Here is a 14,912-nt window from a genome sequence, read left to right as displayed (position 1 = left end):
GCGACGCCCCGGAGGGGCAGAGCATCGTCCCCTGGTGGGCAGAGCGTCGCCCCTGGTGGGTGTGCCGGGTGGATCCCGGTCGGGCGCATGTGGGAGTCTGTCTGATTGTCTCTCCCCATTTCCAGCTTCAGAAAAATACACACACACACACCAAAAAAAGGACATGGATACAGAAAATTTTGAGAAAATGGCAACATTTTGCCTGCCCACTGCCCCACCTGGTGTTCATTTTGTAGGCCAGCTACCTGGAGCAGTATGGCCAAGGGGAAGAAGAATGTCTCTGAGTTTTCAGCTTGGAGGAGGAGTTCAGATTGCCAGAACTGGACCAGCACTTCTGAGTTCCTGGGATGGAGGCCCTGTGGCTTCCTTGAAAAGCTCTGCACCATTCCCCAGTTCCACCCCTCCATTAATAGCCCCCCTGTCCCACCAGCCCTGTGCCACTGGAGTCTGGGCCACCCAGGTGTGCAGGCCCAATCTGGCCTCACTGTGAGGGCTCAGGGGAGACCCAGTGGGAGTTAGCTGTGCCCTCTGCAGGGGAAAAGGACTTCTTGGTTCCCAAAGGTTATATAAATACAGGCTGGGACTAGAGGAGGGGGTGCTTGGTTGCTAAGAGATGCATGCGTGACATGGCTGCCAATTATGACAGGGCTGCCAATTGTGACACCGGTGTCAATTATTCACTTTATCTCAGTGCATGGTACTGGTACCTCATTTACTTAGGTCACATACTGTGAACTACTTGTGTGGGTCACTTTCCGTGTCCCAATTGTGCAAATTGCTCTCTGTATCCCGAACGTCATGTCCGGAATGTGCTTCTGGGCCCCACAGCTCCTATTTATGTGGCAGCTGTTGTGGCTCCTGGTCCAGGCTCGCCCGCTTCCGGAGCTGGCCCTGGACCCTAACCTGCTGACCACCACCACCCTGGGGCTCACCGAACCCTGGCCTCAGGATCAACAAAACCTTGCCGAAGAGCCCTCATATACTGCTGGAGAAGTAGAATTTCCCTCCCAAAAGGAAGTCTCAGCTCTGCAGCCAGAGTCCTCTGAGGAGGAGGAAGAAGAGGAGCCTATAGAAGTGCCTCCAAAGAAGGACTCAACTCCACCCCAAGTGCACTTTGCCAGTGCAGAGCTTTCTGCAGGTAATGAAGAGGCAACATTTCTTCATCCAAAGCCTGCTCAGGCTCAGCAGCCAACCCCGCCTGCAATCTCGGTTGAGTCTCTGGACCTGGGGCTCATCATCACCCCACGTCCAATGGAGGAGGCTGCACAACCTACCACCCTGCAGCACACTACAGTGTCTCCAGAGATCCCTGAGGTGACACCTCCTCATCCAGAGCCCTCAGAAGTCCTTGAGGAGGAAGAAGAGGAGCCTATAGAAGTGCCTCCAAAGAAAGGCTCAACTATACCCCAATTGCACTTTGCCAGTGCAGAGCTTTCTGCAGGTAATGAAGAGGGTCCTGCTCAGCCTCCAGAGATCCCTGAGGCAACACTTCTCCATGCAAAGCCTGCTCAGGCTCAGCAGCCAACCCCGCCTGCAATCGCGGTTCAGCCTGTGGACCTGGGGCTCATCATCACCCCACGTCCAATGGAGGAGGCTGAACAACCTACCACCCTGCAGCACACTACAGCTCCTCCAGAACACCCTGCAGTGACACCTCCCCATCGAGAGTCTGCTCAGGCTCAGCAGCAGCCTGCTATTCAGGTCACAGCCCTGATGTTCATTGTCAACCAACATCCTTTGGAGGAGGCTGGACAACTGACTGCCCTGCAGCAGACTACAGCTCCTCCAGAGAACCTTGAGGTGACAGCTTCTCATCGAGAGTCTGCTCAAGCTGGACTACCAACCACTCCTCCGGTCACAGTCCAGTCTGTGGACCTGGGGCTCACCATCACCCCACAACCTATGGAGGAGGCTGGACAACTGACCACCCTGCAGCAGACTACAGCTCCTCCAGAACACTCTGAGGTGGCACTTTCATATCTGGGGTCTGTTCAGAGTCGGCAGCCAACCTTGCCTGGAGACATGGAAGGTACCAAGTCTCTACAACCAGAACCATCCAAACTAGTTCCTCCTACGACTGAAGAGAAAGCCACCATGAGCGTGTGTAAGCTCTGCTCCTGCATGTATGAGACACTGTCCTGTGTGGCTCCTGACCCAAAGCAGAAGCTCCGCAGCGTGCCTGTGCTGCAGCCCAGCATTGACAAGGACACCTTCACCATCTTGTAAGACTCCCCTGTCCTCGTTTGTTGTCTGCATCCTGCCGCACAAGGCAGCCTTTTCCTGAGGTTGTCCTGAGCTCTTTACATCTTCCCCAGCTCAGCTTGACTGATGTGGCTTTTCTTTTGTTTTTCAACTATCCCTTATCTTCATTCCCCTTCTTACTATTGTTTCCCATTTAAGAGTCTATTCCTGGCCCTTGCCGGTTAGCTCAGTGGTAGAGCGTCGGCCTGGCGTGCAGGAGTCCTGGGTTCGATTCCCGGCCAGGGCACATAGGAGAAGCGCCCATCTGCTTCTCCACCCCTCCCCCTCTCCTTCCTCTCTGTCTCTCTCTTCCCCTCCCGCAGCCAAGGCTCCATTGGAGCAAAGATGGCCTGGGTGCTTGGGATGGCTCTGTGGCCTCTGCCTCAGGCACTAGAGTGGCTCTGGTTGCAACAGAGCGATGCCTCAGATGGGCAGAGCATCGCCCCCTGGTAGGCGTGCTTGGTGGATCCCGGTTGGGCGCATGCGGGAGTGTGTCTGACTGCCTCCCCATTTCTGGCTTTGGAAAAATACAAAAAAAAAATAAATTTAAGTCTTTTCTGTGTAATTGCCCATATTATTTTTCCTCATTCATCTCTTTAGTCCATCGCTTCATTCCTTAACCTCCACTCTCCCACTTTTGCTCCATCCCCTTTACAGCAGTGTGGCCCCTCCCCATCTCACTGGTGGTGATACAACATAGTGGTTAAGAATAGAGATTCTAGCCCTGGCCGGTTGGCTCAGCGGTAGAGCGTCGGCCTAGCGTGCGGAGGACCCGGGTTCGATTCCCAGCCAGGGCACACAGGAGAAGCGCCCATTTGCTTCTCCACCCCTCCGCCGTGCTTTCCCTCTCTGTCTCTCTCTTCCCCTCCCGCAGCCAAGGCTCCACTGGAGCAAAGATGGTCCGGGCGCTGGGGATGGCTCTGTGGCCTCTGCCCCAGGCGCTAGAGTGGCTCTGGTCGCAACATGGTGATGCCCAGGATGGGCAGAGCATCGCCCCCTGGTGGGCAGAGCGTCGCCCCTGGTGGGCGTGCCGGGTGGATCCCGGTCGGGCGCATGCGGGAGTCTGACTGTCTCTCCCTGTTTCCAGCTTCAGAAAAATGAAAAAAAAAAAAAAGAATAGAGATTCTAGCGCAGGGGTAGTCAACCTTTTTGTACCTACCGCCCACTTTTGTATCTCTGTTAGTAGTAAAATTTTCTAACCTCCCACCAGTTCCACAGTAATGGTGATTTATAAAGTAGAGAAGTAACTTTACTTTATAAAATTTATAAAGCGGAGTTACAGCAAGTTAAAGCATTATATAATAACAGTTACTTACCCGGTACTTTATGTCATGTTTTTGCTAAGTTTGGCAGAATAAATCTTTATAAAACAACTCACTATAGTTAAATCTATCTATTTATTTATACTTTGGTTGCTCCGCCACCGCCCACCATGAAAGCTGAAACACCCATTAGTGGGCAGTAGGGACCAGGTTGACTACCACTGTTCTAGAGCCAGAGTGACTGGGTTTGAACCCAGGTATGTCATTCATTAGTATTTGGACTGCATTTCCTTCCTTCCTTCCTTCCTTCCTTCCTTCCTTCCTTCCTTCCTTCCTCCCTCCCTCCCTCCCTCCCTTCCCTTCCCTTCCCTTCCCTTCCCTTCCCTTCCCTTCCCTTCCTTTCCCTTCCCTTCCCTTCCCTCCCTCCCCTTCCTCTTTCTTTCTTTCTTTCTTTCTTTCTTTCTTTCTTTCTTTCTTTCTTTCTACTTTCTTTCATGTGACAGAGACAGAGAGAGAAACAGAAAGGGATAGGTAGGGACAGACAGACAGGAAGGAGAAAGATGAGAAGTATCAATTCTTCATTGCAGCTCTTTAGTCTCCTTAGTTATTCATTGGTTGCTTTCTCATATATGCCTTGACCAGGGGGCTGCAGCAGAGCAAATGACCCCTGGCTCAATCCATCAACCTTTAGGCTCAAACCAGCTACCATTGGGTCATGTCTATGATCCCACACTCAAGCCAGTGACACTGGGCTCAAGCCCGTGACCTGGCACTCAAGCTGGTGAGCCTGCGCTCAAGCCAGATGAACCCATTCTCAACCTAGCGACGTTGGGGTTTCAAACCTGGGTCCTCTGCATCCCAGTCTGATGCTCTATTCACTGCTTCAACTACCTGGTCAGGCCCATATTCATCATCTGTAATAAAGATCGATAGTTATCATCTCATAGGATTGTTGTGAGATTTAGTTGAGTTAATATAAACTTAGATCAGTGCCTAACATTCATATGTGTTAGCTATTATTATTATTCGATCCTCAGTTATATCCAAAACTCATCTTTGTCTCTGGCTTTCTAGATATATCACCCATTTTGTGCCCAATCTTGGGCCACATACTGTGTGAGCCACAGAAGTATGACATTGTAGATTGTGACAATGAGAGATGAGAAGGAAGATAATGTGCATAAAACAGGAGGTGATATATGATTAAGTACTAAGAGATTCAGACCAGAGGTGTGACAATTCACCACAATCTGTAGGTGCTGGGGTGTTGTTGTGAGTCAGGGGTTCAGAGAGAGAGATCAGCAGACAAAATCTTCATGGGCCTGACCAGGTGGTGGCGCAGTGGATAGAGCGTCGGACTGGGATGCGGAAGGACCCAGGTTTGAGACCCCAAGGTCGCCAGCTTGAGCGCGAGCTCATCTGGCTTGAGCAAAGAGCTCACCAGCTTGGACCCAAGGTCGCTGGCTCCAGCAGGGGGTTACTCAGTCTGCTGAAGGCCCACGGTCAAGGCACATGTGAGAAAGCAATCAATGAACAACTAAGAAGTCGCAACGCGCAACGAGAAACTGATGATTGATGCTTCTCATCTCTCTCTCTCTGTTCCTGTCTGTCTGTCCCTGTCTATCTCTGCCTCTGTAAAAAAAAAAAAAAAAAAAAAAAATCTTCGTGGACTAGCAAAGGACCACCGCTTGCTCAGGCAAATGGTGCCGAGTTCACGCTGTGTCCTATTTTTATTCACAAGATTTCAAAAAGCTTATTTTCTTAGAAATTGCCATAGTATCAAGCATAACCTTCACTTGAAGATACATGGAATACATTTGCATGATAGCTTAATAACAATACAATATCAAAAGGCATTAACTGCTATTGCTTCTATGGTTCCTACAACATTCCTTTCTTTTATCTCAAGGAATAGCCTTGAAGGGAACAATAAAATCTTATGAGAATGTTTTACTGAGAATAGAGTCCAGCAACTGCTTTCAGTCACATAGACTTGTTTCAGTGACTCACCTTCAGATCACAAAACAATTCTCTTGGCAAAACATTCTTTTCTTGTTGGCTGTGTTCCCATCCAAGGTCATGCAATGGATTATTCCACTAAACTGGGGTGTGGAAGTCAGGGAAACCTGCAAGCAAGGATAACCTAGAACTTCAGCAGGGACATAAAGGGTGGCTATGATTTGTTAGAGAAAAAATATTGAGTAGTGTCCAGGCAAAGGCAGGGCTGCAGGACTGATCAGAAATTAATAGGCCAGTCTGGCTGTAAAGCATTGGTTTAGGTAGCAGTCAAAAATAGGACTATGCAAAACCTTAGCTGTCAGCTGTAGGGGTTTGAAAGTCACATTGAGACAGGGAGAGCCCCTGAAAGATTTCAAGTGAGAGAGACAGAAGATTAAAATAAGGATTATTTTAGATTTCATATATAGAGCGATGTAAAGAGGAATGCTTGACTCAGGGAGATAAAATGCTCTGGCAAAATCTAGGTGTGAAATGAGAAGGTGCTGAATCGGAGTGGTTGTGACAGGAGTAGGAAGAAAATCCTGGGGACTCTATAAGGAAGAACAGACAAGATTAGTAACTGCCTGGAGTTGGGGATGAGAGGTACAGGAAAGAGCAAAGTCAAGTATGATTCTGTCAAGATTTTGTCCTGGATACAAGGAGAATGGTAGCGGTGTAGCAGGTGAACATACAGCAATTGGGAACGAGAGCCAGGCTGAGGGAGATGAGTTCAGTTTGGGTATTTTACTGCTCAGTGTAAAGCAACCAGAGGCTCCTGGGTGAGTGGAAATGTCCATTAGGCAGAGGGGTGAACAGGTATCTGTTTGACTTTTTTCTGACCTTCCTGTAAAGTCTATATATAAACTGAATAGGTGAGTTGTTGCTGATGGGAGAGGACAAAGCTAGAGGTCAAGAGTCAGAGCCATCCACAGACTTAGTGGTTGAAATGAACCTCAGGAATTGATCAGTTTCCAGTCAACATCTGTAATTCATGAATACATTCTTACCTTTTTTTTTTTTTTTTGTATTTTTCTGAAGTTGGAAACGGGGAGGCAGAGAGACAGACTTCAGTATGTGCCTGACTGGGATCCACCCGGCATGCCCACTAGGGGGCAATGCTCTGCCCATCTGGGGCATTGCTCCATTGCAACCAGAGCCATTTTAGCACCTGAAGTGGAGGCCATGGAGCCATCCTCAGCACCCTGGCCAACTTTGCTCCAGTGGAGCCTTGGCTGCGGGAAGGGAAGAGAGAGAAAGAGAGAAAGGAGAGGGGGGAAGGGTAGAGAATCAGATGGGAGTTTTTATGTGCCCTGGCTTAGAATCAAACCTGGGACTTTCACATCCAGGCTGATGCTCTACCACTGAGCAAACCAGCCAGGGCCTTGTTTTGTTTTGTTTTTTAACATCACAGAAGTATATAGGATAAAGTGTGAAAATCCCACCTAACTCTTTCTATTTACTTATTTTGAACTTATTTATTAATTTTAGAGAGAGAGGAAGGGAGAGAGAAGGAATCAGAAACATCAGTGTGTTCCTGTATGTGCCCTGATTGGGGATTGAACCTGCAACCTTTGCTAATTGGGACGATGCTCTAACCAACTGAGCTATCTGGCCAGGCCTCCACCTAACCCTTTTTGTCACTCTTGTTACCATTTTGGTGTATGTGTACCCTTCCAATCTCTCTCTCTTTTTCTCTCTCCCCCTTGAACTCTTCCTTATAATGAGGTGATATTTACCCCCTGCTTGGTGATTTCTCCTTTTCCTATCACATATGTCTGTGAGATCTTTCCATATTAGTCCTTTTCATTTCTCTTTGCCATTATTCTTCTAACACCTGGAGAGATTTTTACAGAGGACTTGAGCCAAAGCTTTTTTTATTTTTATTTAGCCAAAGCTTTGATGAGGCCTAGCATAAGGTTTCTTTATATTTATTTGCTGATGTTATAACTTTTCTCATTGATTTGTAGAAGGATTCATTTTAGATACAAGTAATTGGGGGAGGGAGCAATCAGAGTAATTAACTGGCAGCACCTGCCTCAGGTAAGAAGGTCAGGTCTGAGGTGGTGCTTCACTGTTTGTGCCAGCGACCCCACATCAGGTCTTTATTAATTATGCAACCCAGGAAGCTGATGGCTGTGGAATGAGAAAGCTGGTGTGTTCTGCATTTGAGTATTCCCCACAAGGTTGCCATGGTTGCTTCACTTACTCTGTTCATTCTTTCCCTGCCTACTCAAGGACACTGACTGTGTTTTTCCACAGAGATTTGCGGGGAAACGCAATAACCTCTTGGGTTGAAACTATATGGAATTCTTACCAGAACCTGGAGAAACTGTGAGTATATATCTCCAAAAATGAATACAAAGAACCAATTGCATTGTAAGATCATTCTTGGTCCAGTATTTTGAGGTCAATAGCTTTGAAAACTGATATTTCCTTGTTCGTATCACAAATTAACCTCTATTGATTAAATCTGGTATTTATCTTTAAAATTAAATTTGGTGGGCTCTCTTTACAATGGATCCCTTTAAACTGATTTTCTATTATCACAGTAATACACGATTACGTTTTCAACATATGACAATGAAATAACAGGTATCATGAGAACTCGGATGTGCCCTTGTCTTCCACCCTTAGGGTAACCGCTACTCTGAGTTTACTGTATCCTTCCAGACCTTTTCCTACACACTTGCCTAATTACATATTTACAGAGAGCAAAATAGGGATGCCACATGATTTCCATATCTGTTTTTTTACACCAATGGTAATGTCCTATGACTTGCTTTTTTCACCTAACGATGTGTCTTAGGTTTGTTGCCATCTTGGTGCATAGAGGGTTTCCCCATTCACTTAAACTCCTGCTTAATGTTTCAGAGCATGGGTGTATCACAGTTTAATAACCCTACTGATGGATGTTTAGATTATGTCCAATTTTCTCATTACACGTATTGCTGCAGCAAACATTCTTGTACATGCATCTTTGTGAACATGGGCAGGAATTTATGTCACATAGATATTTAGAAATGGAATTGTTGAGGTGCAGACTATATCGACATAGCATTTTAATTACCCTCAAAGAACTTGTGCCAGCTTACACTGCGATCTGTGGGCCACGACAGCATTCATTTCCCTCTACCGTCCACCACTGGATAGTCTCCACTTTTTGGCTGACCTAGTGGGTGAATAAAAAGGGGTGCCATCTAAATTTGAATTTTTCTGATTACTTGTGAACTTAAATATCTATTTATTGAACATTAGTATCTCTTCTCTAAATTTGTCCTGTCCTTTTTTGCCCATTTTTCTTTTATTTATTTTTTATTGATCTGTAGCAAAGTCAGTTTAGCCACAAAAGTGATTTTGGAAAAAAATATTTACATTAACTAAGTGGCATATTAGTTCTTCTTGAATAGATAAGTCAAAATGACTTCTGAATTAATAATAAAAGACATAATAATCATAGTAATCTAAAAATAGGGTTTAGGACCATTGTAAAATATTCCTCTCTTAGTTTATCTTATAGGTAAGGAAAAAATACAAGAATCAAGAAGTTTTATTTTTTACTTAGGAATTTCTTTAAAACTCTATATAGTTTATATTTCCCATAATAGTATCAGACTTAGAAATTTTATTTCCCAAATTAGTAAGAAAAATGAAAGTTATTTGGCACAAGAAATAAATAACCTGAGTTTTCTCTGAGGAGCTGAAGGGGTGGGGTAAGCTGAAGGTCAGGAGAAGGAGAAAAACTTTGGATTGTGTACTACATACCTTTGGAATTTTGAGCCATGATATATTGAGTTTTATTCAGCAACCTCTGCCCTAAAGAGAAAGTCCACAAATGGGAATGACACGCACACTTTTGCATGTATTCAAGAAAGTGCAGTTTTCTAGGGAAAGGGCCCATAGGCTATGTGAAATTCTTACAGGGCTCTTGTTTCAAAGATTAAGAGTCATAAATGTAAGGGAGAATAAAGATATGTCTTTTCCTGTAAGGCTGTACTTACCCTAATGAGCACTAATAAATGAATGATTTGTTTTAAATAAAAGTTCTATACCTGAAAATGAATACCTGACACTCTCTGAATTCATTGAACAAATATTTATGAAGCATCTGCTATGTGCCAGGAACTGTTTCTATGTGTCAAGGTTATAGGCCCAAGAGCAAAACAGACAAAATACCCAAGCTCTCAAGGGGTTTACAAAGACATACTATAAAAATGAATATATAAATATAATAAATAGATAGATATAATTTCAAATATTGGTAAGTTCTTTGGAGAGAAGAAAATCGGGGAAAGAAATATGAATCAATTCTAGAAATTGCTTGCATCCTATATATAGTTAAGTCCTCAAAAAAACCCCACTCCAAATCCCTGAGCATCTCAATTTCCTAGAAGTTAGGAGGGGCTAAGGATAATTGTCAATGATACAGAATCAATGACAAATATGTGAAGTTCAGAAGCTTGCCTTAGTGAAAGAAAGCCTGACCAGAAGTCAGACATGGATATTCCTTAAAACTTAGTTCATGGCAGGCTCTGCTGTTTTTCTCACTCTAAAATGTGAGAACATTTTAGATGTGGCTTTAATTCTGATTCCCTATAGTTTTTAAACTTTTTGCTTAAGTCAAAATGAATTTGTGGAGTTCTACAGATTAGGGTGTTTTGCAACAGTTAGGTGCTTATTTGAAGCTTCTCTTTTTAGTTAATTTTTTGGTGACTGACTCATTCTTAGTCTAAACTTTCTTTCCAGGTTTCATTTATTATTCTTGTTTTAAAAATGTGTTTTGGCCTGGCCAGATATCTCAACTCAGTAGGGCATCATCCCCGTATGCCAAGGCTGCAGGTTTTCTCCCTGGTCAGGGCACTACAAGACTAAGAATTAACAAATGCATGCATAAATGAATGGAACAACAAATTGATCTCTCTCTATCTCTCACTCCTTTTCTCCCTAATTCTCTCTCTCATAGCAATTCAAAAGTATTTTTAATTCTTACTATCCTGTCATCCAAATAGCTTTACAAAAAGAAATCCTATTGATTTAAAATCCATGTATACCCTTTAGTTACCCTTTAGTTGATACTCAAACTCTTTCATCAAACAGACTATGAGCCAATCAGAGCAGACTATGTTATAAATAGCTGAGGATTTGACCCATTTCTCTCTGTCCATACTGGATTCCTGCCAGGGTTATATATATATATATAGTGTGTGTGTGTGTGTGTGTGTGTGTGTGTGTGTGTGTGAGATAGAGACAAAGAGGGACAGACAGACAGGAAGGGAGAGAGATGAGAAACATCAATTCTTCATTGTGACACCTTAGTTTTTCATTGACTGGGGTTTTTTTTGTTGTTGTTTGTATATTTTGTTTTTTTTCAGAGACAGAGAGTCAAAAAGAGGGATAGATAGGGACAGACAGACAGGAACAGAGAGAGATGAGAAGCATCAATCATCAGTTTTTTGTTGTGAGACCTTAGTTGTTCATTGATTGCTTTCTCATATGTACCTTGACCATGGGCCTTCAGTAGACTGAGTAACCCCTTGCTCGAGCCAGTGACCTTGGGTCCAAGCTGGTGAGCTTTTTCTGCTCTAGCCAGATGAGACTGCGTTCAAGCTGGCGACCTTGGGGTCTCGAACCTGGGTCCTTCACATCCCAGTCCGACACTCTAGCCACTGCGCCACCACTTGGTCAGGCCTTCATTGACTGTTTTCTCATAAGTGCCTTGACTGGGGGGCTACAGCAGAGTGAGTGACTTCTTGCTCAAGCCAGCGACTTTGGGCTCAAGTGCAAGAATGTTCAAAGCAGCATTGTAATAACTAAAAACTAGAAAAATCTTAGTATCCACCAATGGTAGAATGAATAAATAACATGCAGTAGAGTTCTACAATGGAACACTGTTCATTAGCTACATAATGCAAGTCACATATGCAATCTTAAATTTTCTGGTAGCCATTTAAAAATAAAAGTTAAAGGAAACAGTGAAATAAATGTTAATATATTTTATTTAATTCCAGTCCAAAATACTGTCATTTTAGCATCTAATATCATATTTCCCCATGTAAAAGGTGCACATTTTTTTCTGAAAAATTTAGGGTCTAAAAACTGGGTGTGTCTTATACAGTGGTTGTAGATTTTTTACTTGCATTTCCCACTTTTTTGTACTTGTTTTTGGGCTTATTGTTGAAGACAGTGATTCGTCATCAGACACAGATGAGGACAAGCTAATGGATGGGAGTTCTGACAGTGATGAGAGGTTGTATGAATTTTATGATGAATAAAACTTGAGTTCATTAACTTTATGTAATACTTTTTTTTTTCTCCAAATTTTGGGCCTGAAAAATAAGGTGCATCTTATACATGGGATCATCTTGTACATGGGGAATTATGGTAACTCTATAGAGTATTATTAAGATAGTCTACATTTTTTCACATTGTATCTTCAAACTATCCAAAAGCACCATATTATCATTTCTACATGGATTCAATATAAAAAGTGTTCATGATAGAATTTACAGTCTTTTTTTCATACTAAGTCTTTGAAATCTCCATTTGGTTGCTAAATGTTTTTATCAGAAAGACATGGTCTGTATTTAGATTGTATATACATTTACAGTTGAAAAAGTAGCAGCACATACCCCTGTTGTTGCCACCATACCTAAACGGGACTCAGAGGAAGGGCTGTGATTGGAGAGGGCCACTCTGCGGGCTCTGGGATGCTGCAGTGTTCTGTTTTGACATGCATGGTGTCACATGGCTGTTTGTATTTATGGTGTGTGTGTTTTATGCACATTTTAGTTTTCAAAAGAATTTTTTATATTTTTATTTTTTAATTTCCCTTCTTTTCCAAGTGAGAGGAGGGGAGGTAGAGAGACAGACTCCTGCAGGCACCTGACTGGGATCAACCCGAAAACCCCTGTCTGGGCCGATGCTCTGCCTATCTGGGGCCATGCTCACAACTGAACTGTTTTTAGCACCTGAGGAGAATGCTCCATGGAGCCATTCTCAGCACTTGTGCCAGTGCACTCAAACCAATCCAGCCATGGCTACTGGAGAGGAAGAGAGAGAGACAGACAGACAGGGTGGAGGGAGAGGGATGGAGAAGCAGATGGGCGTTTCTCCTGTGTGTCCTGACCAGGAAACAAACCTGGGTCATCCACTTGCCGGGCTGAGGCTCTACCACTGAACCAACTTGCCAGGGCCTAAAAGAATATTTTTAATAAGGAAACTCCTTGAATGGCTTCACTTGCAGCCCTAATGTGTTCTATATAGGACTTCCATAATAAGTTTTGGGAAAAGAGAGGAGCAAATGGTAGTTCTGCCAGTGTTGGTACCACCCAAAATTGGATTCTAACAAAGACTTTGTGATCTAGAGAGTAGGCATTAAATAAATGACTTGGTGGGAAGAGTGAACAGAGTGTGTGTATGTGTGTGTGTGTGTGTGTGTATGTGTGTGTGTGATGGAGAGAGATGGACATAAAGGAGAACATGGGAAGGAAAGTTTGAATAAACACAGAACAGAGATCCTCATCATTAAATTAAATGCAAGTTAAATTAGGGTGTTTCTAGGGCACCATTACTCGGGTTTCCCCATGGATATTTTGATGTAGTTAATGATTACAGTTATTTTGCATTAGGATCCAGAAATAACTTTTTCCTTTTTCAGAATTCTCAATGGAAATGAAATCACTGAATTAAAAAAAAATTCATTTAAAGGACTGCTATCTCTCAAATATTTGTAAGTTTACTATACTTATTTTTTTATGAGTTTTTAGTTAAACAATCTATAAAATAAATAAGGGGTTCAACTGATTTAATCTCTTCAATTTCTACCAGGAATAGAATTATGCAATTTTGTAAGTTATGTAGACCTACTGCCAACCTCCAGCATTTAATATCTTCCATGTACTTTCAATTTTTTAATTATATAGATAGAAAAAATAGTTAGTTATAGAGGAAAAATGGTAATGAGAGCTGAGTAATCATAGGTACCCATAGAAACCTTTTTATATGTGTTCATATACTATCTACTTATATTCACATTTAGTTTAGAGCCCATGGATCAAATTGGGTCTATTGTGTATTATTTTACAGCCCTTAAGTTAAGAATAATTTTCACACTTTGAAAGGGCAGCAAAAGAAAGAAGAAAAGGAATAAATAAAGAATATGTGAGACAGACTGTCTGTGGCCTGCAAAGCCTAAAGTACTTACTGTCCAGCCTTTACAGCAAAGGTTTTAAAACACTGACTTATTAAAATGGGAGGAATTCAAGTTAACCCTGAATTGTCACTGTAGGACAAGAAAAAATACAACACTTACATTAATTTGAATACCATTAAACCAGAATTTTTTGATAATTTAATCTACAGGAGATTAACATTTATATATTGAGTGTTTAAGCAGATGAATTATGTAAAGAGTCTGGGAAAGAACATAATAACTTACCAAGAGGACAGACTGGTGTTAAGGGTTTCAATGCAAAAATTGTTACACCAGTATGAAAAATAAGTGTTTAAAATGATGGTTAAATAATATAGTTAGAAATTTTTACACTAAGTGAGCCTATCAGAAATGCTTCTAACTTCATTTATTACAAAATAAAAATCTCTCTAGCCTTGTCTAAAGAAACATTTGCCACCAAGTCTATCTATTTAGAGATAAAGTGATACTTTTTGCTACAAAAACTTAATGCTTATCCTTTGTCCATGGCATCCAGAGCTATGTATGTCACTACTTCTTATTAAACTAATTAATGATGCTTTTTAGCGAATATTCTTTTTGCTAATGTAGAAGGCTAAATGGAAGTGGGTATAAGGAGCCTCCCATGACACTGAAAATAGTCTTCTAAATTATCAAACATTCCCAGCCTCAAGGGGCAACCACTTTCATATTGGTCAGCTAGGGTATCACTGCCCTCTGGTTCCAACCCTTACAAATAAAATGGAGAGAAACAGTTGAGTTAACTAACTGCTAAATAGATTAGGTCATTCATAGTATCTACTGTGAAATACATGGTAAGCTAATTATTTCATGCTAGCATAAGTATTCCCTTTCATTAAAAAATGTTAATCCATAAACAAACAGAATAAAAGTATGCCAAGCCCTGTACTTAGTACTGTCGGCACAAAGGTAAGACAGGGCTCTTACCCTTCTACATAATCTCACAGGGAAAGTCTATGCAGAAGCTCAAACCATAATGCACAAGAAGGAAGGGCTGCAGAGGCACACAGGAGGGAGCCGTGAAGGACTAAAACTGCATTTCCTTTAAAACATTTTCCTCCCTCTACTTCTGAGCTATTGTACAAATATTTGAGTTTGCATATGTTCTCAAGTCAGTTTTAAACATCATAGACAATGCAGATGAGCAAGACCTAGTCCATACTTTCAAAAAGTTCATGCTCAAAGGAAATAGGACGCATAAA

At 42.5% G+C, this 14,912-nt stretch overlaps 1 protein-coding gene across 1 annotated transcript in view; it reads left to right on the top strand.

The window, feature by feature from the left end:
* Positions 1–61: 61 nt before the first annotated feature.
* Positions 62–14,912, top strand: part of LOC136326525 (leucine-rich repeat-containing protein 37A3-like) — a 50,710-nt gene continuing 35,859 nt past the window's right edge. The window contains exons 1-3 of the mRNA XM_066262614.1: positions 62–2,222; positions 7,761–7,832; positions 13,156–13,227. Coding sequence (XP_066118711.1) covers positions 799–2,222; positions 7,761–7,832; positions 13,156–13,227 — 1,568 coding nt within the window. The 5' untranslated portion in view covers positions 62–798. The remainder of the gene's footprint in view (positions 2,223–7,760; positions 7,833–13,155; positions 13,228–14,912) is intronic.

This window comes from Saccopteryx bilineata, chromosome 2, assembly GCF_036850765.1.
Source record: "Saccopteryx bilineata isolate mSacBil1 chromosome 2, mSacBil1_pri_phased_curated, whole genome shotgun sequence".
Taxonomy (NCBI): domain Eukaryota; kingdom Metazoa; phylum Chordata; class Mammalia; order Chiroptera; family Emballonuridae; genus Saccopteryx; species Saccopteryx bilineata.
This window is presented reverse-complemented; position numbering and strand designations above follow the sequence as displayed.